General features: G+C 42.5%; 1 protein-coding gene across 1 annotated transcript in view; it reads left to right on the top strand.

The window, feature by feature from the left end:
• The window catches only part of LOC102016357 (tyrosine-protein kinase SgK223), a gene marked incomplete at its 5' end in the record, with an annotated part of 49,451 nt that overhangs the window by 6,362 nt on the left and 20,145 nt on the right, over window positions 1–22,944 (top strand). Inside the window, 1 exon segment of the mRNA XM_005398353.2 lies at window positions 155–1,953. Coding sequence (XP_005398410.1) covers window positions 155–1,953 — 1,799 coding nt within the window.

The raw sequence follows: 22,944 nt of genomic DNA, 5'->3' as shown, positions 1-22,944 counted from the left end.
ATCAGAAGGTGGGTGTGTGCTGAGCTCACCCTGGGTCCACCTCCTGTGTGCCTGAACTATAGAAGACGTTGACAGTGTGGTGCGGCACTTAGCTCTTTTTCCCTCTTCTTTTTTTCTCTGACAGAGTCTAACGTAAGTCTTTTAACCTTGGCAGGTTATCTGGAGACGAGCCCATGGCAAACTACCCCTCCCAAAGCAGGAAGACGTGCCCATAGTCTACCTGGGCAGCTTCCGTGGCGTCCAGAAGCCTGCTAGCCCCTCTGCCTGTAAGGATGGCAGCTCTCACTGTCCGCCTGCCTATGCCATGGTTGGTCTGCACAGCCTGCAGGCGCAGGGGGAAAGGAACATGGCCTTCCACCCCGTGGGTTTCCCAGATGAGAAGGCTGGGCAGGAAGGGAAGCCCACATTTCCCTGCCAAGAGCTGCCCTCTGCGCAGGAGAGCTTCCGCCAGAAACTGGCTGCCTTTGCTGGGATGACATCTGGCTGTCACAAAGGCCCCAGGCCCTGCCCTTCTCCACAGCCCTTGCAGGAGTCCCTGCCCTCAGAAGACGAAAGTGATCAAAGGTGTTCCCCGTCTGGAGACAGCGAAGGTGGTGAATACTGCTCCATCCTGGACTGCTGCCCCAGGAGCTCGGCTGCCAAGGATACCGCACACTCGGAGAGCTCCCAGGGCAGATGTGGAAGGGGCAGCTCCTCCCCGATGTGCTGGGAGCAGGGATCATGTGCTCGGCCCCCAGAGGAGGAGAAGCAGAGTCCGAGCTTCCCCAGGGAGTGCTGTGGCCAGGGCCCCTCAGCACACCCCCCCCACCTGGGGCCCAAGAAGCCATCCCTCAACTCTGAGGCTGCCAGTTCTTCAGACGGCCTGTCTTGTGGCAGTGGCAGTAGTGGGGCCAGCAGCCCCTTCACCCCCCATCTTGAGAGTGATTACTGCTCCCTCATGAAGGAAGCTGTGCCGCCAGGGAAGCAGCAGGACTCTGCCTGCCGTGTGATCACCTCTAGCAGGTGCACGGAGTCCCAGCCCCCGGCACACCCCAGGGAGGCTGCACAGCCGGAACCCATCTATGCCGAGAGCACCAAGAGAAAGAAGGCAGTTCCAGTGCCTTCCAGGCCACAGGCCAAGGCAGAGCAGGCAGCTGCTGCTCAGGGCCAGGTACGGACAGGTGATGCCAGGGCTCAGAAAACCCCCTGTGTCTGGAGCCGGGACAGAGAAGGCTCGGATATGGCTCCCCAGGTGTCGGCCACCATCACAGTCATGGCCACCCACCCAGAAGAGGACCACCGGACCATCTACCTGAGCAGCCCAGACTCTGCAGTGGGTGTGCAGTGGCCGCGGGGGCCTGTGGGCCAGGACTTGGAGGCCGGCAAGGAGGAGCCTGTGGCTGGACAGGGGCCCAGCTCCAAGGAAAGCCATCCTCCTGACAGGTCTGAAAACACGCCCCAGGGGAGGCCCGCCATCCCCCCCAAGCTGTCCAAGAGCAGCCCTAGTGGGTCCCCGGCATCGCCATCTGCTTCCTCACTGGCTGACCCCAACGAGGGGAGCTCAGGCAGCAGCAAACCCCAGTCTTCATCCAGAGATTTGGCTGACCCCACTTCTTCCTGCCGGACCAGTGACCTTGCCAGGGGCCCTCCTCCTGCTGCCTCCACCTCAGCCTCAGACCAGAGGTGGCCCAGGTACCAGACCAGTGCCTGGAGTCGCCAGTGCCGCATCGAGGAGGAGGAGGAAGTGGAGCAGGAACTGTTGAGTCAGAGCTGGGGAAGAGAGATGGATAATGGCACTGTGGACCATTCAAACTCTTCTACCTGGCACCGTCTCCACCCCACCGACGGCTCCTCTGGGCAGAACAGCAAAGTCGGGACTGGGATGAGCAAGTCTGCCTCCTTTGCCTTTGAGTTCCCCAAGGACAGAAGCAGGATGGAGGCTTTCTCACCTCCTCCCCCACCTCCAAAGTCCAGGTGAGTACCAGTGTCTGTATGGGATGGCAGAGCCTGGCTCTGAGAGCGAAACTCCCGTCTGCAGGAATAGGGCCTCTGGCGGAAACCTTAGCTGCCTCTGTGGAAGGCTGTCAGGCCCAACTTGGAGTGCTTTCCTGCAGGGAACCCTGCCTACCCAAAGGCTACTGTGGCTCTATTACAATTACCCAGATCCGCCGTGTGGCCTTCGGGGAGCAGGAATTGTAGCTGATGCTTGTGCTCAGCAAACAAACCTTCAAGCAGGTCCCTGCTCAGATTGGGTATTTGGAATTTCTCAGCATCCAATTGGGGCTGGAGATGTAGCTTAGTGGCAGAGCCAGCCCCTACTTATGGCCATGGCCAAAATAAAAGCAGAAGAAGGAGAAGAAGGAGGACTAAGCTACCACTTTTTTGTGTTTGTGCTCATATTTTTATAACCCAGTACTCCTACTGTGTAGGCTTTTTGAACAACACCCTGAAACCTTTGTTTTGTTCAAACATGCAAATGAGATCTAAAGGAGGTTAGGGAGATTTGGGGAGGCAGAACTGACAAAGCCTGGTGTATGCTTAATAAACCTTCCCATGAAGCTGAGTGGGCCCTGGGGCTAAAGTTAGAACACAGGAAGCTGCTCAAGGTTGGTAACTCTCAGATGTGATTTTGTTAAGAAAAAAAAAAAGATAGTTTCACCTTAGCCTGTGAAACTCACAGCTTTCTCCGCTGCCTCGCCACTCTCCTGCCAGATTCAAGTGCCTTTCAAAGCCTCCAGAAAAATGAATGCCTTTCTGAAGCTATTGAGCTGTGCATAGAATTTAAATTCTGGAAAAAAGCCTGGTGAAAATAAAACTGACTTTTATCAGGAAAAGGAAAAACCTGCTTTTTTTTTTTAAATGATAGCTGTCTGAAGACTTTCTCTAGTTGTGTCACAGCTAGTGTGCTGTGTAGTGGCTATGCCCCTAGGTTGGTGTCAGAATAAGGGAAGTGACCACAGAGAGAAGCAGCTGTGACACTTGACTTTGAACATCAAGGCGTCTCAGGCTGTGATGTGATCTAACGTGGCTTGTTCTCGTGGCTATGACTTTGTTCCGGTATTGCATTGGCTGCCTACCATGCCGAACAGACATCTTCCAGACCCTCAGATGTTCCAAGGCTCTCTTTGGCTCTATGACTCCAGTCTGAACTCCCTGAATGAATGAGTGATTCAGCAGCCCGGATGAGCTCCTTTTTATATGGTAGTTACTGTGGGCCAGGCACGCATTTAAGGTTGTTAGACATAATAACTCACTGAACTTTTGGAGCAACCCAGGGAGGGAAGAATTACCAGCCCCGACCCACAGATGACTAAAGAGAGATAAAGAACTGTAGTAACCTAGGTAATTGACAGCTGTCCATCGCAACCATCGCATGTGCTCCTGAACAGACAGTGTGCAGCAGCAGGCTTGGTCACTGAGCAAGGTGTAAAGCACTGGTGTTCTACCTGTGTGCTTTTTTGTTAGTGCGTATTGGAAAGCATCAGCTGTGGTGCCATTCAGCCAAGATGTTATTTCATCTCCCTCACAGGCTGAGTGACCTTGAGCAAGCCATTCACTGTCATGTCTGCAGGTTTCTCTTTTCTAAAATGGTATGATAAAAATACTTGTAACACCCTATTATTGAAATGAGACGAACAGCAGAATCCAATGGGGAAGTTAGTTATGTAGGCAAAGGCCACCTTGCCTTGCTAACTGTGACACTGACACCTATTCATTATAATAGGAACTGGCTCAGCCCGGCCCAGTCCCTGGAAACACCACCTGACCCTTGGAGAAGCAACTAAAACTTTCTCACTAAAGAATCATGAGACCTGGGAAAAGCCTGGTAACCATAGCAACATGACTCGGGAAGAGTTCTAATTAGCATCTGGGTTGAAATCAGAGTTTTTAGTCTAGTGCATTATGATGAAATGCTTGGATTCTATATGGCATAAATTAGGTGGGAATCTCAGCTCTTCTGGATTCTACCTCTTAAAGAACAAAACAAAAAGACAAAATAGTTTTCAGAGAACTTAAATTAAAAAATAAAGTTAATTGAAGGAAACATTCAAAGGAGCACCTCGTACTGTTTAAAGTAAGTCGAACAAGCTTATTCAGGGAAGCATTTTTCATATTTTAAGCATTCCTGACATTATCTTTTGAATCTTCACATCTCCCATGTGAGAAGATTCAAGGGCAGGCTTGGAACCACAAGCTGACTGCTAACCTTGGAACCCGGTAACCTGGAGTTGGGTGCCCTTTGGAGAGGGTGCCATGAACTCTGAAGTCTTCAAACCTAGCAGATCAGGTTGAGGTATAAGCTAATCATTGTGTTAGTGAGACCACAGACCGTATTTGGTCCAGTACCGATACCGTTATACACTGGTATCATGGCAGGTCAATATCCAAGTGGAAAATGTTCACATCTTCAGGCAACATAGGAGGATAAGCTGATTTCTTCTCATGGGTGCATCTGTTAAATGGGTCCTATTTCTGAAGACGGGATTCCTTACGTCCGTTACATATGCTTAGAACTCTAGAGAGAGGGGTTGCTTCATGCAGCACAGGCTTAATGTCTGCTTACACAGTGCGGAGAGACAGATCCACCTGCTTTCTTGGGCCATTATGGATAGAAAATAATTTCCTGGGTTGCCTATCCTCCTGTTTTACAAAACTGACTCTGACTTGACTTTTCTATGGTTCTCCTGTTTGAATGTTAGACAGTAGCTTTCTATGCCTTTGAGATATTATCCTTTGCAAACTGTCATTTGTGCTCTGTGATGTCCTGCAGAATGAAGACTCTGCTTGCCCAGTTAAAGTACTGAAGGGCCCACTTTGGAGGTGTTTGGATGTGCGCCCTCCTTCTGGGCAGGTAGAAAGAGGCTGGGCTCTTCCTGCCCCGTTGCAGCCCAGGAACTAACTCACATGAGCTTTGAGTGGTGAACTTCAGCACATTTCTAGGTCTCCCTGCCCCAGTTTAGGATGGGGCCACAAGGTGAGGACTGACATGGACTCTTGCTTAGGAAACAAAAAACTGCAGCCAATAAGGGTAGACTTTTAGTTTAAACAGCACTTTCAAGATTGAAAGCAGCTTAATGAAAGCTGCAGGGGCCTGGGGGGGACATTAAGATACGAAAGAATCTGCTTTCTTTCCACCCTTTATTTCTCTGCAGATGCAAACTTAGCTGGAAGTGACTTAAGACTTTTGAGTGACAAGGTCAGTCGAAGGAGACTCATCTGTTTTTTTCACAAAGAAACCCTAACTTAAGATGATAGGCCTGAGCAGGGTGTAAAAGTGAGAGTGTTAGGTGAATAAGAAGTAAGATGGGTTTATGTGGTTTCAGTTTCTAAGTGTTCTGGTCCCAGGTGCAACTAATCAAAAGAAAGCTTTCTCCCAAGCCAATGAGAGATACTTTTGTTTAAAGTTAACATTCAAGACAGTTACCACTTTCAGTCACTACCTGGTAAATTCTTCTCTTCCTCTTGGGAACGCTGAGGAGCAGGGCCCAAGTGTGTCCCTGGGCTTTTGCTCATCCCTCAAGACCTTTTCCAGGTCCCTACAGACAGGTAGAGGTAATGTCATAATTGGAGCTCTTGTCAGTCACAGGAGCAGCCACTTTTGTAAGAGGAGAACCGAAGTGACTTCATTGTGTGATCTCCTCTGTAACATGGTTTCTTGGCATGAGGCCGATGAGGGGAATAGAGGGAGTGAGATGATCATTCATCTCCAGACTCCATAGCCAATCTTTGTGCTTCATCTCCAGACTCCATATCCAATCCAAGTGCTTTCCACTGTAGAGACTTGCAGGGGGTACCAGTTTAGTAGGCAGTCTCAGACTCCACGCTTCCTGAGCTTATCTGCATGGTGGTTTGAAAATCACAGTTTGTATTAGGAAACACTGTATTTAAAGAATCTTCTCTATGTTTAGCCCGTAGACTAAATTTAAATAAGCAGGCTGGAAGTAGAGCTGGTCAGGAGAGAATGAATAGCGGGTGTACTCCGGTGGGAGAAACTACCCTTCCTCTCAATACATAGAATTTGACAAATAGAACAAAGTACATGTATCAACAGTGCAACTTTATGTTGCACCCCATGGCAGAGACAAATTAACAACTGGCTCATTCCCAAGACATGAAAACAAGGACAACTCCTGTGCCATCAATCATAATTGATTTCTATTTTCCTGTTCTCTATTTTTTTAATTGCTGATTTGATAGCACTATATATAAAACTTTTTAAGATCTTCTTTGAATGTACCTCCTTGACTAAGGATTAGAGATTCTTTACTTCATCAGACATCTACTGTGTGTGTGTGTGTGTGTGTGGGTGGGTGGTTGAATTGAACCCAGGGCCTTGTGCATGTTAGGCAAAGACTCTATCCTTGAGTTCCATCTCCCGCCCTAGTTGCTTACTATTTTGGGAGCTCTGTGAGGTCCTTAAAAACCCACTTACTGGGGTTCTATCCCTTCAGGATTGTAAGGGTTGAATTGGTATGAGAATTCATGATCAGAAAATAGGCAATATGGCAACCAAGGCTTCACCTCTGCTTTGATTGCCTTTGAAGAGACTGGTTTATAGAATCTGGATTCTTACTACATTCTGTGTTATATTCAGTAACACAAAGGTAAACACAGCTTTATGTGCAGCAGTAGTTACAGTTCTCTCTTTTGCCAAGATTACAACAGAATTGTAAATAACAATTTATATTAAAAAAATAAAGGCCAAGAGCTCCTTGAAGATAAAGGGCAAGTTTAACCATCTGTAATTCTAGGAAGACTAGCTTGGTATCTGGCACATAGTAGATACTCAAGAAATATTTATCACATTGTCAGTAGCAGGTGGAGACCATGCCCCATTTATTTCATTTTCCAGAAAAGCACCTGACTTCATGCTTGGCAAATAACAGGTGCTCAAGAAATACTGAAAAAAAGAAGCAAGCAGCTTTGCATATGAAGTGTCCATCTGAAATCAGGTTCCTGGTTGTCCTGGTACTCTGTTCATGTCTTTATTTTGACACATAACACAGTGTGTCTTGCACTGCATTAAAACAGCTTTGTGTTTGTATATCTTTAAGAAATTGTGAATATCTTTAAGAAATTGTGAAGTCCCAGGATTGCAGGGGCCAGTTCTCATGCTTTCTTCATTGACTTCTCCATAGCATACTTTAGCATAAAATCAGACACATGGTAGGTGTTCACTGTAGACTTGAAAACTTATATTTAAAAGGCCATAAAGCACTATCGGTTAAACAATTCTTGGCTTGATTTTTCACTGGATACCCATTATAATTCTGTGGCTATCTGTGCTCAATAAGGCATCATTAGCCAGAGTTACAGAAGCTGAGGTTAATAATTGTTAAATCTTCAAGGTGGGCAAACACCATATGGGGACAGGGCATCCTTTCATGGATTAATTACTGTCCAATGATTGTACATTTCACTTTTGCAACTGGATTGTGGTTTGTTTTTTGTTTTTTTGTTTTTTTTAAATTGAGCAGGTATGGGAGCCAGCCCTCTCTTGCCACAAGAATGTTCCTTTCAGGTAGTAATCATCTAAAGACTTTTTTTTCCACCAGTGAGCTGCAAGGAATTCTAAGGTGTGGTTTGCTTCCCTGAGAACAGATTTTTCATGCTTTCTAAGGGGGGTTGGAAAACAGAGCATGAGCTGTCTGATAGCCTTTTTCTGTCCACTATGCAATCAAAAGGACTTTGTTCCTAGGATGGTCCACTTACTTTGTGTGTGTGAAAATTACCAACTCACGAGACATATTCTCAGTGCCCAAGAGACTTTTTATTGTTGTCTGGGATCGTTTCAATTGAGTTTACGTTCCTTCTATCGGAGTTGATAGACCAGCTACAGAGACTGAGTGGTGTGCTTATCTGCAGCTAGTAAGTCTCAGTCAGAGTTTGAAGGTCAGCATCTTCATCTCTGTTTAAACTGCTCATTATTTCTTTCCGTGGACTTTTGGTCAGATCCCTAAAAATGTTGAGTGTTAAAGCCGGGCATGGAGGGGCGTGCCTGTAGTCCCAGCACTAGGGAGGCTGAGGCAAGATCACTGTGAGTTCAAGGCCAGCTTAAACTACACAGTGAGTTCAAGACCAGCCCGGACGACACAGTGTGACCCTGTCTCAAAAAAAAAGTTGACTGTTAAGAGTGTTTATACTATTTGCTTATAACTTTTTTAAATTGCCTACTTCAATTAATGTGTATCCAGTGTTCTGGATAGTAATCTTCTGTGTTTGCCTGACTGGCAGACTTATGTAAACAGTTGTTTTGTTGGTGACAAGGGAAACTTTCAGGTTGAAGAGTATTTTTAAAATATCCGTGTTACTCAGATATTTTGCTTTCCAGTTCATTTTGGTACCTATCATTGTCCAATGATCCCCCTGACTTTGTGGTAGTTTGGACCATCCCCATTTCATACAGATTTATAGATGTACTTTACACTTTTCTAAAGTCTGAAATGCAGGCAAATAATTGGTGGTGATAGCACCATATGTTTCTCAGTTGTAGGAGGCTCTTCAGAATAGCTCCTTCTCTTTGGGACCTCCATGGCAGAAAAAATAATTGGAATAAAAATACATTGAATACATATAAGAATTTTTAAATAAATTTACATACTAGCAAGTGAAGTGAGCTTGAAGATCAGGAAGAATGGAGAGTCTAAAATTTTAAAATCCATCAGGATAGGAGCATGACCCATGCCAGTTAATCTAAGTTTTCAACTTGATTGGATTAAGACTCAGGTCATGGGGGGCGAAATGCACACCAGTAGATCAACCCATTCATAGGGCAATGTGCTATTAGAATGTAAGGCCCAGTTGGAGCTGGGTCACTGGCAAAGCGCCTCTGAAGGTATATCTCATGTCAGCACGCTTTCTGACCTGTGTTGCTTTCTAGCCCCTATGAATTGAGTAGCTTTGCTCACCATACCCTTCTGCTGTGATGTTCCTGCCTTGGGGCCAGCAGATCTCTGAACTGTTAGCCGAATTGGATGTCTCCTCCTTTGTGTGTATTGAGCACTTTGCTCCCTAAACTGGAAAGCTGATCAATACTTTCGATATATGCACATCAAAAGGAAGATAAGATTTCTTTCCAGAGTTCCATGTGAGAAACTGCTCTGCAAGTTTGCCGCAATCAGTTCTGCAGGTTGTGCAGAGGTGGAAGTTCAAACACATATGCTAGCAAAAACAGCTTTAAAATCTAAAGTTTACCATCTAAAATGCAAAATATGTGGTGGCAAATACCTGTTTCCTGTATTAATATTAATACGGCTTCCTGTATTAGTATGGTTTTTCTAGTATCAATATTAAGAATTCAAGAATTCCCCTGTTTTGGGGAGAGCATCTGTAGGCTGTGTAGCCCAGTCTCCCTAAGGTGGGTTTGGTAGAAGATGTAATCGTCTTTGATTAAGGCCTCAAACTTCATACTGGAATGTCATAATGTCTTCCTGTTTCTCAGTGAATGATTGTGAATAATCCATAAATCTTAAGCTTTTTAGAACACTGAACTATAGTAAAGAACAGTTACTATTAAGTTTGTGTTTTCATTGTTTAAAGTATAATTTCATTCTACAGGAATATACTTTTTCAGTCCTTAAATCTTGTTAAGCAATGTATGCTCACTTAGCCTTTCCTCTTGGACTTGTTCTACGATTTTCTATGTCTAGGGTTGGGGGTGAGGTAGTGGGTGCAAGAGTTGTGTCTGAATTATTTAGAGGAATAGTTTCTGAGCACAGAAATTAGATGTAGCTAGTTTAAATTGAGGAAAAGAACAAAACTATTATTTTCAAAATATCATACTTATGGTTTTTCTAAACTTTCTTGTCTGGTGAGCATCTAGAAGGTCAACTGGGGCTGGGTGTGTTTCTAGGTGATAATAGCAGAAAACCAGGTCTGGTATTTGCTACTGTGTCAAATTTATGTGGCAGCCTTTCTCTGTGAATGTCATCTCTCTGTTTATATCTCTCCAAAACTTGAAATAGATCAACTTTCTGTACAATGAATTCTAACCCAGATCCTCGATATTGCTGCTTTATTTACTCTGTGTATGTTCACGTTTCCTACAAACGTGTAAAGACAGATCACAAGCACCTTCCATGTGGAGCAGACCTGACTCTTAGAGTTCAGGGCCTAATACTTCCTTTTCTTGACATTCATTTCATTGCTGCATAGTGGGTGCAGATATAGGTTACCATACACTAGTGGGGGAAGGACAGGTTGCTTACTAGATGATTTTCGTCTTATTGCATCGAAAAAGCAAAATTGAAAGTATACTTTATATCATTCACAAAAGTGGGTTCCAGGTGGAATAATGATCCAAATATGAAAAATAAAACCATAAAGCTAATTTTAAAATCATTCACAGGGTTTTTAAGACCTTAAAAGCATACCCCATAACATGATTAATGGATTTAACTTCATCTAATTAAAAGATTTCTGTTGAATAGATGATGCCATAGGGAGTTAATAAATGAATGTGAGATTGAACAAAGTATATTAAGGACTGAAAGAGATTAATAGAATGTTTAAGGTACTGTTATAAATCAAGAGAACAATGTAGGGAAACCAGTAGCAAAATGGCAGAGGAACAGGTAGACAGTTAACAAAAAAGAAAACCGAAATCTGTGACAAGAATAAGAACAACTTAACTTCATTACTAATCAGAGAAATGAAAAATTAAGGAATAATAAGCTGTATGTTCACCAGATTGATGACAATTACAAAGTCAGACAATACTAAATTTTGGCAAAGACAGAGGAAAACAATTGTCCGTGTCCTGCTGCTGAAGATGGAGGCTGGTACAAATGTTCTCCATAATAATACATCATTACCCAGTAAAACTAAGCATTAGAACACACTATGCCCCCATAGAGTACACGCCTTAGAGAAATACACATACTGCGGCACCATTTTATATTACCACCAGCAGTGTACCACAGTTCCAATTTCTCTACATCTTCAACACTAATTGTTTTATGACTTTTTAATAGTAACTGTGTTAAAGGGTATGAGGCTTCATAGTTTTGCTTTGCATTTCTTTGGAGAGATGTCTTTTTAAGTACTTTGCTCATTTTTAACTGGTTTTTGTTTTTGTTGAATCATAGGAATTCTTTATATGCTCTGGATACTAATCCTTTGTGAGATAGAGAATTTGTAAATATATTCTCCCATTCCATGATTGCCTTTTCACTTTGTTGATTTTGACTATTGATGCACAAAAGATTTTAATTTTGGTGCAGTCCAGTTTATCTATTTTTTCTCGTGTAGATTGTGTTCTTTGTATGATACCCAAGAAATCATTGTCAAATTCAATGTTGTGAAACTTTTTTTTCTTTGCTTCTAACAGTTTTAGGTCTTACCTTTAGGTACCTGATCCATTTTGGCTTAATTTTTGTATGAGGTTAGATAAGGGTCCAAATTCATTCCTTTGCATGTGAGTCTCTTCCAGTTTTCCCAGCACCATTGTTAAAAAGCCTGTCTTTTCTCTAGTTAGTAGTCTTGGTGCCTTTGTTGAAAATCATCTGAACATACAGGAGAAGTTTTGTTTATTGGTTCTCTAGCCAGTTCTATTGCTCTATACATCTATCTTTATATCAGTTCAATGATGTTGATTACTGTAGCTTTTTGATAAAGTTTCAAACATGGAAGTATGAGACCACTAACTTTGTTCTTCTCTGTCAGGATTGTTTTGGCCATTTGTGGTCCCTTGAGATTCCATGTGAATTTTAAGACTGATTTTTCCTATTTCTGCATGAAGTACTATTGGATTTTGATACGGATTTCATCAAATCTGTAGGTCATTCTGGGTAGTTTTCCAATATATACACATGGGATATCTTTCCGTTTATTTGTATCATCTTTAACACTGTACCATTTAAAAAGATAGATCTAAGATGTAAACCTAGTACATATCAATTGTACTGTGCATACCTAGAAATGAGATATTGTGGAAACAGAGTTAAAGTAGAGATCAGATGAAGGGAAAACTAAGATACAGAATAATGCAAAAAAAATGTATCATCACTTGAGATATCTCTCTGTGCTTGACATAAGTTCAAACATGAAGAGAAACTAAGTCATGAAGAGACAGAGCAGGAACTTACTTGAGAGAGGTGAGGGTGGCAATTAAGAAGATGAATAAAAGTGATGAATATTTGGAATAGTTACTTTGGGTCAAGTACAAGCATTGCCTGCGAGCCCAGTGAGCTAGTGTGAATTGCTTGTGGCACCAGCCTGTGTGACTGTGCGCTCTCCTGGAAAAGCACTGGGCTACTTTGTGCCAGAGTGAGAATAGCAGACGTTTAGGGTTACCCAGCGTGGGAGGATTTCGGCTAGACTAAAAACAAGGAAATGTATATTCTGAGATACAAAAGTTTTGAAGAACTGACTTGGGTATGTGATGAGAACCTACAAGGATATCTGGTCTTTTTTTGAGCAGAAGGCTGGACTAGCATGCAGAGTAAGGAAGTAGCTCATCCTAGCAGCTTTATTGCAAGTAGCCTCCCAAGCCAGGAAGGTAGAAATGAAATCTAGTGTAAATATATGTTGATTTTCCTAAGCCAAAAATTTGAGCTCAGCTGCTGAAAAACGACTTTGCTGTTCTTGAGGGTCTGCGAATTCTAAAGGCAGGGTTACCAAAACCAGTAGTCCAGAAACAAAGTGATTCCCATTAGGTACAGGCAGTCCTGGTGGATGGATTCGTACAGGGACAGGTGGAGACTAGAACCATATTGACTGCCAATCTGGTAAGAGCTCATACTGGTTTGGTGTAGCCAATCACTAAAAGGATGCACTGGGGGTAGGGAGTGACAAGGAGGTGTTGTCCAGGAAGAGAGAATTCTAGAAAGCTGAAGGTATTCAGGGGAGATTCGCATGTACAGAAGGAAGCAGGCAAATATAATGAAGGCACTGTTTTTTTCCTCTAGATTTTCCTTACAATAATAGCAGGGCAACAGAGCTGAACAACCTGATTAGCTACTGATTGTTGGGTTATACTATAAATGATCCAGCTATTAAACACATAGATTCAAAATGAGATCTGGTTAATGGACAGATCAACTCTTTCTGGTTATTTTAGAATTACCTTCCTTCCTTGTGGCTCCTGAAAATGCCGTAATAAAAGTAGAGACATCAAGATAGAGAGAAATCTCCAGCCCTCCTGATTCTGTCCAGGTGACAAAATAATTAATTGGAGGGTACCAAAATCATTTCTCTGCTTATCATAACATTGCTCCTAGCATTACTATTTTCTTCATATTGGGGATCTAAACCACAGATTGAATTCTTTTTTTCCAATACACACAGGGCAACCCTGATGTTCATGCTTTTATTACCACATCCATGGCCTTCCTAGGTGATTTTGAAATCTGTTTAGGAAATTACACAATTTTTGTTCTTCCCACAGGCTCCTGATGGGTTCTGACATACTGTGTCACATGTAGGCAGGAAGTGCCCTACTGTGGGTGGCATCCTTGGCTTCCCACTTGTTATTCTCTTTTCATCTCCTCTTCCCATCTGCCTTTCTAGGTGAACAGGTGCAAGCTTCTTCCTTAACTGTCCAGGCTGGGGTTAGAGACGCATGGCTCTTAGGGGATTGTGTTGGAGATAGAAATGAAGTGCACTGGGCATTCGGCTCAGGAGCTGTGCTTTTCAGTACTCTTATCTGCACCTGAACTGCTCCATTTCCCTTGGCTGACACCCCTGCCTTAGTTGAAACCTCCACTCCCAAGAAATTCCAAACATGTGCTGTCCTCACCCGTGTGCCAGGCATCCCAGCTCATCTCTGGAAAAGTACACAGCCATGTATGCTGGGACCCAAAACAAAACAAAACAAGAGAAACCCTTACTGATTTTCTGACACTTATCTTTTACAAATATTTGTATCTCTCAGTGCCAAAGTATATCTTTATATTTTCGGGGTAAATGTCTGCAGATTTCTGTTGAACAATTTAAGCGTTTTAATCTTTGACTAAAACCAACTAGTAACCTACACATTGTGTGTGTGTGTGTGTGTGTGTGTGTAATGGAAATATTAGGTGACTCAGTTTCTCCAGTACTTCCATTCAACAATCCATATGGAAGGCTTCTGTGACAAAATGTGTGTGCCCCCTATATACACACACACACACCAAAAAAAGCAGTTAATTCAGCAGCAGATACCCTGCTGAATTAGTTCCCTCTAATTCAGTTCTGTTTTGTCACTACCTACCTGAAGAGAACATGAGTTCCCATAGGTGGATCGCTCAGTCCCCTCCCAGCTGCCATCACAAACTTTTGGCTGTTCCAACTTGCTGGCTGTAAATCAGGGTTCCACAACACCCTCTGTGTTTGTTTAATTTGCGAAGAGAGCTCACAGAACTTAAGAAACACTTCCTTCCACTCACAGTGTCATTGTAAAGGATATTGATCAATAGTAGGTGGAGAGAGGTGTGTGGAAGGACAAAGTGTGTGGGAAAGGATGTGGCGCTTCCCTGCCCTTGCTATGTTGCATTCTCCAGGAGCCTCCAAGAAGTTGGTTCTCTGGGACCGCTCAGAATCCTTAATCCTGCTCTTTGGGGTTTCCGGAGGCTTCCTTGCGCATGCATAATTCATTAAATCATTCACCTTTGGTGACCAATTTAACTTTCAGCCCCTCTCCCCTCCCTGGAGGTTGGGAGTGAAACTCCCAACCCCATTCTGCCTGCCCTTTCCTGCAATCAGCCCCCACTTTAACGCTATCTGGGGGTTGCCTGGCCTTCAATCATTAGTGTACAGAAGACATTTATCATTTCAGGAGCTGTGTGCCAAGGAGACTGGTTAAGACCATAGAAGTATTTTACAACATCAGTTTCCCTGTTTTTCAAATAATCATGGTTTTTTTTCCATTTAAAAAAAAAATTTGTATTCCCATTTTTAAATGGTTTCCACTCAATGTAAAGTTGTCCTAAAGGACTGTTAAGGTGGTAGAGCCAGCAGAATTGTTAGGACATCCACTGCAATGCACATTAATGGGCCTGCATCATGGAGACTACAAAGGTCATCTGACCACAGATGAAATTTATTTTCTGTACATGCAAGTAAATAATGGACTTAAAACGTGCTCCCCACACAGGACTGTCCCTGTCGGCCCTCGCAGGTGGCACTTCGGCATTTCCAAAAGACCTCTCTCAACATCTTCATCAAAAAGCACCAAAGATAAAATAAAAATCTTTCTCAGTTTAGTTACTTGACTTTCTTATTCCATTTTCTGACCAAAGAAAAATTAACGGTAAGATTTCTTCATGTTTAGGACATTTTAGGACTGTAGTATTTCATAGATATGTGGAAGGTTCAACTGTTGTTGTTTTTTTTTTTTTTTTTTTTTTTTGAGACAGGATCTCTCTATGCAGTTCAGGCTGGCCTTGAGCTCACTTTGTAGCCCAGGCTGATCTCGATCTCACAACGGTTCTCCTGCCTCAGCCTCCCGAGTGCTGGGATTACAGGTGTGCACCACCACGTCCGGCTTGAGAACCATTTAATCAGCATTCCTGCTGGCTGTGTATTGCTCAGTGTTCCTGCCTTTTGCAAATTTTGCCAGACAAGTGTAATTCTTTTATAAAGGAATCATTTATTCTCCTTGATGCTAATGAAGTATTGAAACAGAAACAGATCACTTAATGCAGAAGTGTTTAGTAATTACCCTGTGTCCTGGCATGCCCCAACTGTGACACGGTGCCTCAAATGGTTTATAATTTAGGGGTAGTAATGAGCCTACTTCACATGAAACAATTACAATAATATAACTAGGACTATAACCAACTGCTTGGTGAAATGGTTCAAGCTGAGTTCAGTGTGGGTTACTGAGGGGAGTGACCCATCAGAGAAGACTGAAATACTTTAGGAGGAATTTGCAGGTAAGAAAAGGTGATGCTGCGTTTTGAGGGTGGAAAATGTGAAGGGGAGAGGGGCAAAGTTCCTCAGAGCTGCTCAGGGGAAGGAGAAGAAATACTGAGCGCTCTAGGAACAAATGGAAGAAAAACCTGGCTGGAACAAAGGCCTTGTGAGGGGCAGTGGTAGTGTACTACCAAAATAGTGCTTTTTTTCAAACTGGAAATCTAGGCATATTTTCTAATATATAGACAGGGAGTAGGAATGTTTGAAAATAGGATCGTCAGAGAGAATTTTGGGTATGTATTTCTGTCATCCAGAAGTACTGAGCTGATTCAATATGGCGGCAAGGTACAGTACCCTTACAGGAGCTCTGTGTGGGACTCAACAGGATCAGCCATTAAGATGAGAGCAGTATTTAGAAAGAGTTCAAGTGACAATGTTTTACCCCAAATTGCAGAACTTCCTTGAAGATTTTATTTAAACTTTGTCTAAAGGAGCTTGGTAAATCCTTCCCTGCAAGGTTCCAGGTTTGCAGAAGCTGGTTGTCATGCCCCCTCAGCTCAGCAGCTGCTAACACAGCGCTCAGTGCAGAGCAGGCAGGCGGTGTTAAGCGCTGAGTAACCTGGGATGGTTTTCAGGATGGACAGGAAGGAGGGTGCGTTGCAGTGAATACAGGCATGACAGCAGTTTAAAAAGGATGTTCTCGTTCACCAAGCAAACACGAACAGTCAGTGATTTTGACTTTAGAAGGTGATTAAATAGTAGAGAAAGATGGAGAAAAACAGTGTGCTTTAGAGTGTGTCTGAATGTCTTGTAATCATGGAGCCAAAGAAGAGAATCTGAGATTAAAAGCTGCAGGTCAGAGGCAGAGCCGTCCCTGTTTTCCTGCGCTGTGGCAGGAAGTACATTTTATAGAAAAGTCAGAGAGGAACTGAGGGGAAACGGAGAGCTGTGAGCTGAGGAACTCACACCCACCGGACAAGGCGCTCTGGGCTGCCACTGGAGCTGGCCCTGCACACTCAGACCGCTCCATGGGACCCGCGAGTCCTCGCCCAGCCTGCTGCAGGGCTCAGGAGGCCACGCTGATGAGGACGGCACTTTGGGCTGGAGTCTAGGATGGTAAGAAGTCTCCATTCTTTGACTGAGGCATTGGGTTAATTGTTTGAGCCTAAAACTTGCACTGTAGCATTGAATCTGAATTTTTCACTTCCTCTTAATGATTTAAAAAGACATACAGCATTTTAAACTTGTTACGCTTCCAGAGCGCTGATGTTTTTCTTTAAAACTTTCCTTTAGGTCCTTGCCGTATCATGACTACATTTAGTAGTGAATCTGATCAATCCCAAGACTTTGTGTGATTATTTGCTGGAATTTAAAGAGCACATTTAGTATTATCTGTGTTTGCAGATTTTATCTTCAGAGGCAAAAGGCTGTCTGCCAGGTGTGTGTGAACTAAACCCGTTAGGCAATGAGATTGGGACTTTTTTCAGTCACACTGTGGACTGTGCTGTCCTCTGAGCTTCTAGTAGCCATGTGAAGTTCGAAAGAGGGACCCTGCCACACAGGGGCATGGCCTCCATTAAGGGTTTTGGACATTCTGTAAGCTCTCAAGCTCTGGGAGCTCTGGGGATATTTTTAGATGAGCCTTGTTCCTATGAATGAGGAAGTCTGGCAGATGACTCTTCCGGCTAGATAATTTTTTTCCAGGTTTCTACCATCATAATATGGAGACCACTCTGGCAAATCTTCGCTTCCCAAGGACAATAGGGGGAAAAGCCATTCTAAAAGCCCTGGGCAGCAGCTGCAGGTCTGAATCTGGAAGGACATTGTACCACCGACTCATGCATTTCACACAGCTTGCCTGTGACAAGAGGTGGGAAGGAAAGGAAGTCTGAGCAAGAATAAGTCCTTTATCACAGGGTGAGCAGAGCCATCTGTGGAGTCCTTCTCTCACTGTAGCTGATAAGAATGTTATTCTCCAACCAAAGAAGAAAGACTAGAGTATGTGGTTTTTGTCCATTAAAACCACTTCCTTAAGTTATATGACATTAGATTTCATTTTATGGAGGGTTTACCAGTTTTATGAAAGACGGATCAAATTATTGTTAATGAGGGAAACATGCCATTTTAAAAAATACTGACTCGCCGCTGTAAGTTGTTGAACATATTCATACTATCTTTTGGGCACACATCTACTCCTTTAGGGCTCAGAAGAGTAACCTTTGGGATAGCAAGCTTTTACCAGGGGTTCTTAAGTCTGTTGCACGCAGAGACTGAAGAATCCAAAGCATCTTGATTCTAAGTCACTGCTTTGGTGGAAAGCTTGCCTTTCATTTTTAAATTTGATGTGATTTTGCTCCTTCCCTAATTAAAATGGCAGTTCTCAGTGCAGAAGACAGGAGGAGTTCCTGGGGTGGATGTTTTTTGATACAGTTTGTGTCAGAGTCATCATGCCTAAAGTTTTGTTTCTTCAGTTTTGTTTTGTTTCATTTCACTATGCTGAGGATGGAACCCAGGGCAGCCTGCATGCTAGACAAATGCTATATCTCTGAGTGACATTCCCAGCCCTTCCTAGGATTTTACTGTTAAGGAAAAGGGTCACCCCGGTGTGTATGAGAAAGCATTTTCCCTCCCATTTTACACTGGTCCATTCCCACAGCCTACTGGGTTTTTGTTAGGAACCTGAATTCATGAGCTTTTGCAGTACGTAAGCAGCAGTCCTATCCCCAGAGACCATAAATTCTACTTGTGCCTTGAATATAAAGATTTTAAGAGAGTCTACTGATGGAGGTCTGTGCCTTCGCACCCTCCACACACACACATACACTGTGTAAGAATTTATTCCATAATCACAGAAGTAGACTGATTTTGTCTATCTTTCTTTGATGAGAGTCCTCAGAGTTGTGACTTCTCCCTCATAAGGGCTGGATTCAACTTACCCAAGGATCTAGGTAAGTTGCTAGATCTGAGAAGCAGCTTTTTTTTTTCCATTCATAAGGCTCTGCTGAGGGGAACTAATTCATTGAGCCTGCCTGTTACTACCACAGGCTGGCTGAGATCCCTGCTGATTATTCCATGTCCTGAATCTCCAAGAGGCTCAGCAACTGATCAAGAGAGAGGTCATCCCTGGGCCCTGGTGATTTCTCCCCTACTTGAAACATTCATTTTTAATCTGTCAAATATTTTGAGCATACAATGAAGTCCAAAGAGCAGTTTAACTGGCATTCAAGTGGGGCCCCTAAGATTTTCTAAACCTTAACATTTTGCAATTTGTTTTTGGTTTTTTGTTGCTGTTTTGTTTTGTTTGGTGATGGTGCTGAGAATTGAACCAGGGACCTTGTGTATGCTAAGTATGTACTCTATTACTGAGCTACACTACCAGCCCTAGATTTTTTAAAAAACTAAAACACTACTAATATAGTAGAAGCTCCCTCCCTCTGTAATTCTTATTTCGATTTCCCATTATCATATGCTTTCAAAATATATATAAATGGTATCACACTCTGCTTGAGATTTCTGTAAACTATTTTTAATTTGTAACATTTTAAGATTTTTTTCATATGGACACATAATCCATTTTATTTTTGACTGCTATATGGTAATTCACCATAAGACTGTGTTACTGTTTATTCCTTTCTTTGTGGATGTTGAACTATTTACAGTTTTATTCTTGCTGTCTGTAACATTGTGAACATCCTTACCTATGTATGAGATTTTTTCTGAGTCTGCACTGTGCAGTACAGTAGCTACTGACCTAAAGTGTGGTTAGTCCAACTTGCAGTGTGCTGTAAATGTAAATCTATACCAGATTTTAAAAACTTAAAATAAAGAAAAGAATATACAGTCTTATTAAAATTTTTAGTATATGTTGCAGTAACGGTATTTGATATATGTTGTTATTAAAATGTGTCACTAAAATTAATATCACCAATTTCTTTTAAATTTTTTAATCTGAGCACTAGAAAATTTTAAATTATATATAGGGCTTGAATTATATTTCTATTGGACAAGGCCATTTTAGAGCAAGAGTTAGTCACTTATTGCTCATAATCTAGCTATTTTTATAAATACATTTTTATTGGAAAACATACCCATTCCCTTAGATAAGGTCTGTGGCTGCTTTCCTGTAGACTTGAGTGGTTGCAACAGAGTCACTGTGGCCCAAGAACTTCGAGTAATTGCCACCTGGCTGTTTAAGGAAAAATATTGATCCTTATTCTAAGAGTAATGATTTTTTTGAAAAAGCATAATTCACTATAGGAAATACATTTAGTATTATGATTCAACACACAGACAAAAAGTTCACAAAATTAAGTTTTGCAAATCCTTATTATATTTAGTTTTATATTTTTTGGTTCTTTTTTGCTAGAATAAACTTTTGTTCTGTAAATGACTGTGACCTACTACAATGATTTAGCCTCTTATATACTGTAGTGATACATTCAACATTCCTCAAGGATATTTATATTCCAAAACAGAGTCTTTGGATTATAGAAAAGCTATTTGTAACATACTATGGTATCCAATTGAGAGGTATAATTTTTATGTAAGAGTTAAAAATTAATTTTTACAAAATTTGATTAACTTAAAGGTGAAGTTACTAATGTAAAAGCATTTGATGAAGTCTAGTAATTAGAAATAACTTAAAATATAAAGCTCTTTTAAAAACTGGAAATAGAAATAAATTTCATTAAACTTATAAACAGTCTATACCAAAACCTACAGGAAACATTCTCAGTATTGCAGCATCCTGGTACCACTCTGGTGTTGAGTTCCTTCTTTTCATCCAGCACCTATAATTCTTTTCTTCCCAATGCTACTGGGAAGCAGTAGCATTCTTTTCTTTCCCCTGCTACTCTAAGGAACTGTGTGTGTGTGTGTGTGTGTGTGTGTGTGTGTGTGTGTGTGTGTGCTCACACTTTAAAATATTTAAGACTATCTTGGTTTTGTCTTTGGAAAAGCTGGGTGTGGTGGCTTATGTTTATAGTCCCAGCCACACAGGAGGTGGGGGCAGGAGGATTGGGAGGCCAGCAGAGACAACGCAGTGAGACACCCATGTAGAAAACTAAAAAACTTTGTATAATTGTATTCTGGCAGACTGTTAAATAAAGATAATTGACTGCTGTAGCATTTCCTAAGGATTTGATATTTCCATCCCAACAGTGATACTAAAATTATAATAAGACTACTGTTAGTCTGTAATACTGTTGTCAGTTACTTAATATGTGATTATTTTAAAAGATTTTTAGTATAGTTCTACAGTTGGTAATGGGGTGAGAGGTTTATTTAGCTCACAGCTTGTAGAGGTTTCAGTCCATAGTTGGCTGGCTCCAAGGTAGAGTGGCACATGGCAGAGGGGTGTCATAGAGAACAGCTCATGGCACCACCAAGGTAGCAAAAGCAGCAAAGGAAGAAACCAGACAAACCTCTTCTGTCTCCTATATTGTAGGTTACTGGGATTAAGGTGGTGCCAAATCAGTCAGTGGACAGATTTACTAATCACAAACCCTTAATCTTAGCACCCTTAATCCTAGCATTGCACCATCACACACTCTAGATTCAGCCACCTTTGAAAAAGCCCCATCTAAGACTGCATGAGGCCTTGGGAGGACATCTGAATATAAACCATAATATTTTGCCCCTGGTCCTCCAAAGACTCATGTACATTCCTTTACAAAAAAGGCATTGAGTCCATCTCTAAGGGTTGCCAAAGTCCTAACAGTTATTGCTGAAAAGGCTAAGTCCTGAGTCTCCTCTGAGATTTAAGGCAAACTCTTAGCTGTGAGCCTCTGTATAAATGAAAAGAAAGTTATACACTTCCAACATACAATGGCACAAGATAGACATTTCCATTCCAAAAGTTATAAACAGAAGGATAGCAAGGAATGGGAACAAAGCAAGTCCACAATCCAGCAGAGTAAACATTAAGTCCTGTAGTTCCATGTGCAGCCTCTGAGGCATTCTGTGGGAAGATGAACTCCAAAGGGTTTGGGTGGCTCTGCCTCTATGGTTGTAGCTCTCATGGTTTCTCTCTTGGGCTGGTTCTGCTTCCTCTTTGCAGTTTTTCTCAGACAATCCACATTCCTGGCTTCTCCAAATTTTTGGGTCTCCACTGCACCTATGGCTTCATACTCACAACTTTACATAGTGTCTTCTCAAAGGCACCCTGCCTGGCCTCCCAGGCCTTTTTCTGAAATTTGGGTGGAAACCTTCCTGACCCCACAACTCTTCCATTCTGCATGCATCTAAAACCAATGCTATGTGAATGATGCCAAAGTCTGCTGACAGCTGGAGCAGTAGCCAGGCATTCTTCTGTCTTGGTGGTAGGGGGCAAGTGCCTATGAACCAAATCCTGAGGAACAACAACTTCCCTAGGCCACTGTCAGTTTGGAACACAGTGCTCTGGGGCTCTCTTCTCAAAGCAAAGTCTTTCCTTTTGCAGTTTTGAAGCTGCAGAGGGTGGAGTCCTGCTGCTTGTGATGCCGTTAGGCTGTCTTTTCTACTCTTCTACTCTTCTTAGCAATCAGGATCTCTTTTGGCTCTGTCTTTGCAGACCACAGCTTCAGTGGAGCTTCCTTTCCAGCCAAACTCACGACACTTTAAATCATCCTGCTGGGCTCTTTGCTGTTGATTCTGAACATAAATCTGGCTAAAAGCCCCTGACAATAGCTATGCCACAGCCTCAACATTAGATAGCCTTGAAATTTCTTCTGCCAGATTAACTAGTCCACTGCCCTTAATCTCAGTCTCAGGCAAAGTCTTTGGACATGAGCAAAACACAGACAAACTTTCTGCCAAACCATAACACACATCATTTAGAATCCAACAGTCAATGCAGTCCTTCACAGCAGAGACCTCCCAAGCATGGTCTTTACTGGCAGGATTTCTGTCAGTTTTCTGGTCTTCTGAGTGCTGACCAGAATTTCTCATACAATACAGTCTAAGGCATTAAAGCTCTACTTTTTCAGCTGGCATCTCCACACTTTCCCTAACTCTTCCCCTGACCACAAGCCAGTTCCATGGGTTCTTGAGCCACATGGCCATGTAACGTCACAGCAAGGATCCCATTTCTCTGGTATCATATTCCATCTTAGTTACTTTTCTGTCATTGCTGAGACAAAGTACCTGACACCC

This window comes from Chinchilla lanigera, unplaced genomic scaffold (assembly GCF_000276665.1).
Source record: "Chinchilla lanigera isolate Chin_1 unplaced genomic scaffold, ChiLan1.0 scaffold00062, whole genome shotgun sequence".
NCBI lineage: Eukaryota > Metazoa > Chordata > Mammalia > Rodentia > Chinchillidae > Chinchilla > Chinchilla lanigera.
Note: the sequence above shows the minus strand (reverse complement) of the source record. Positions and strands in the feature narration are given on the sequence as shown.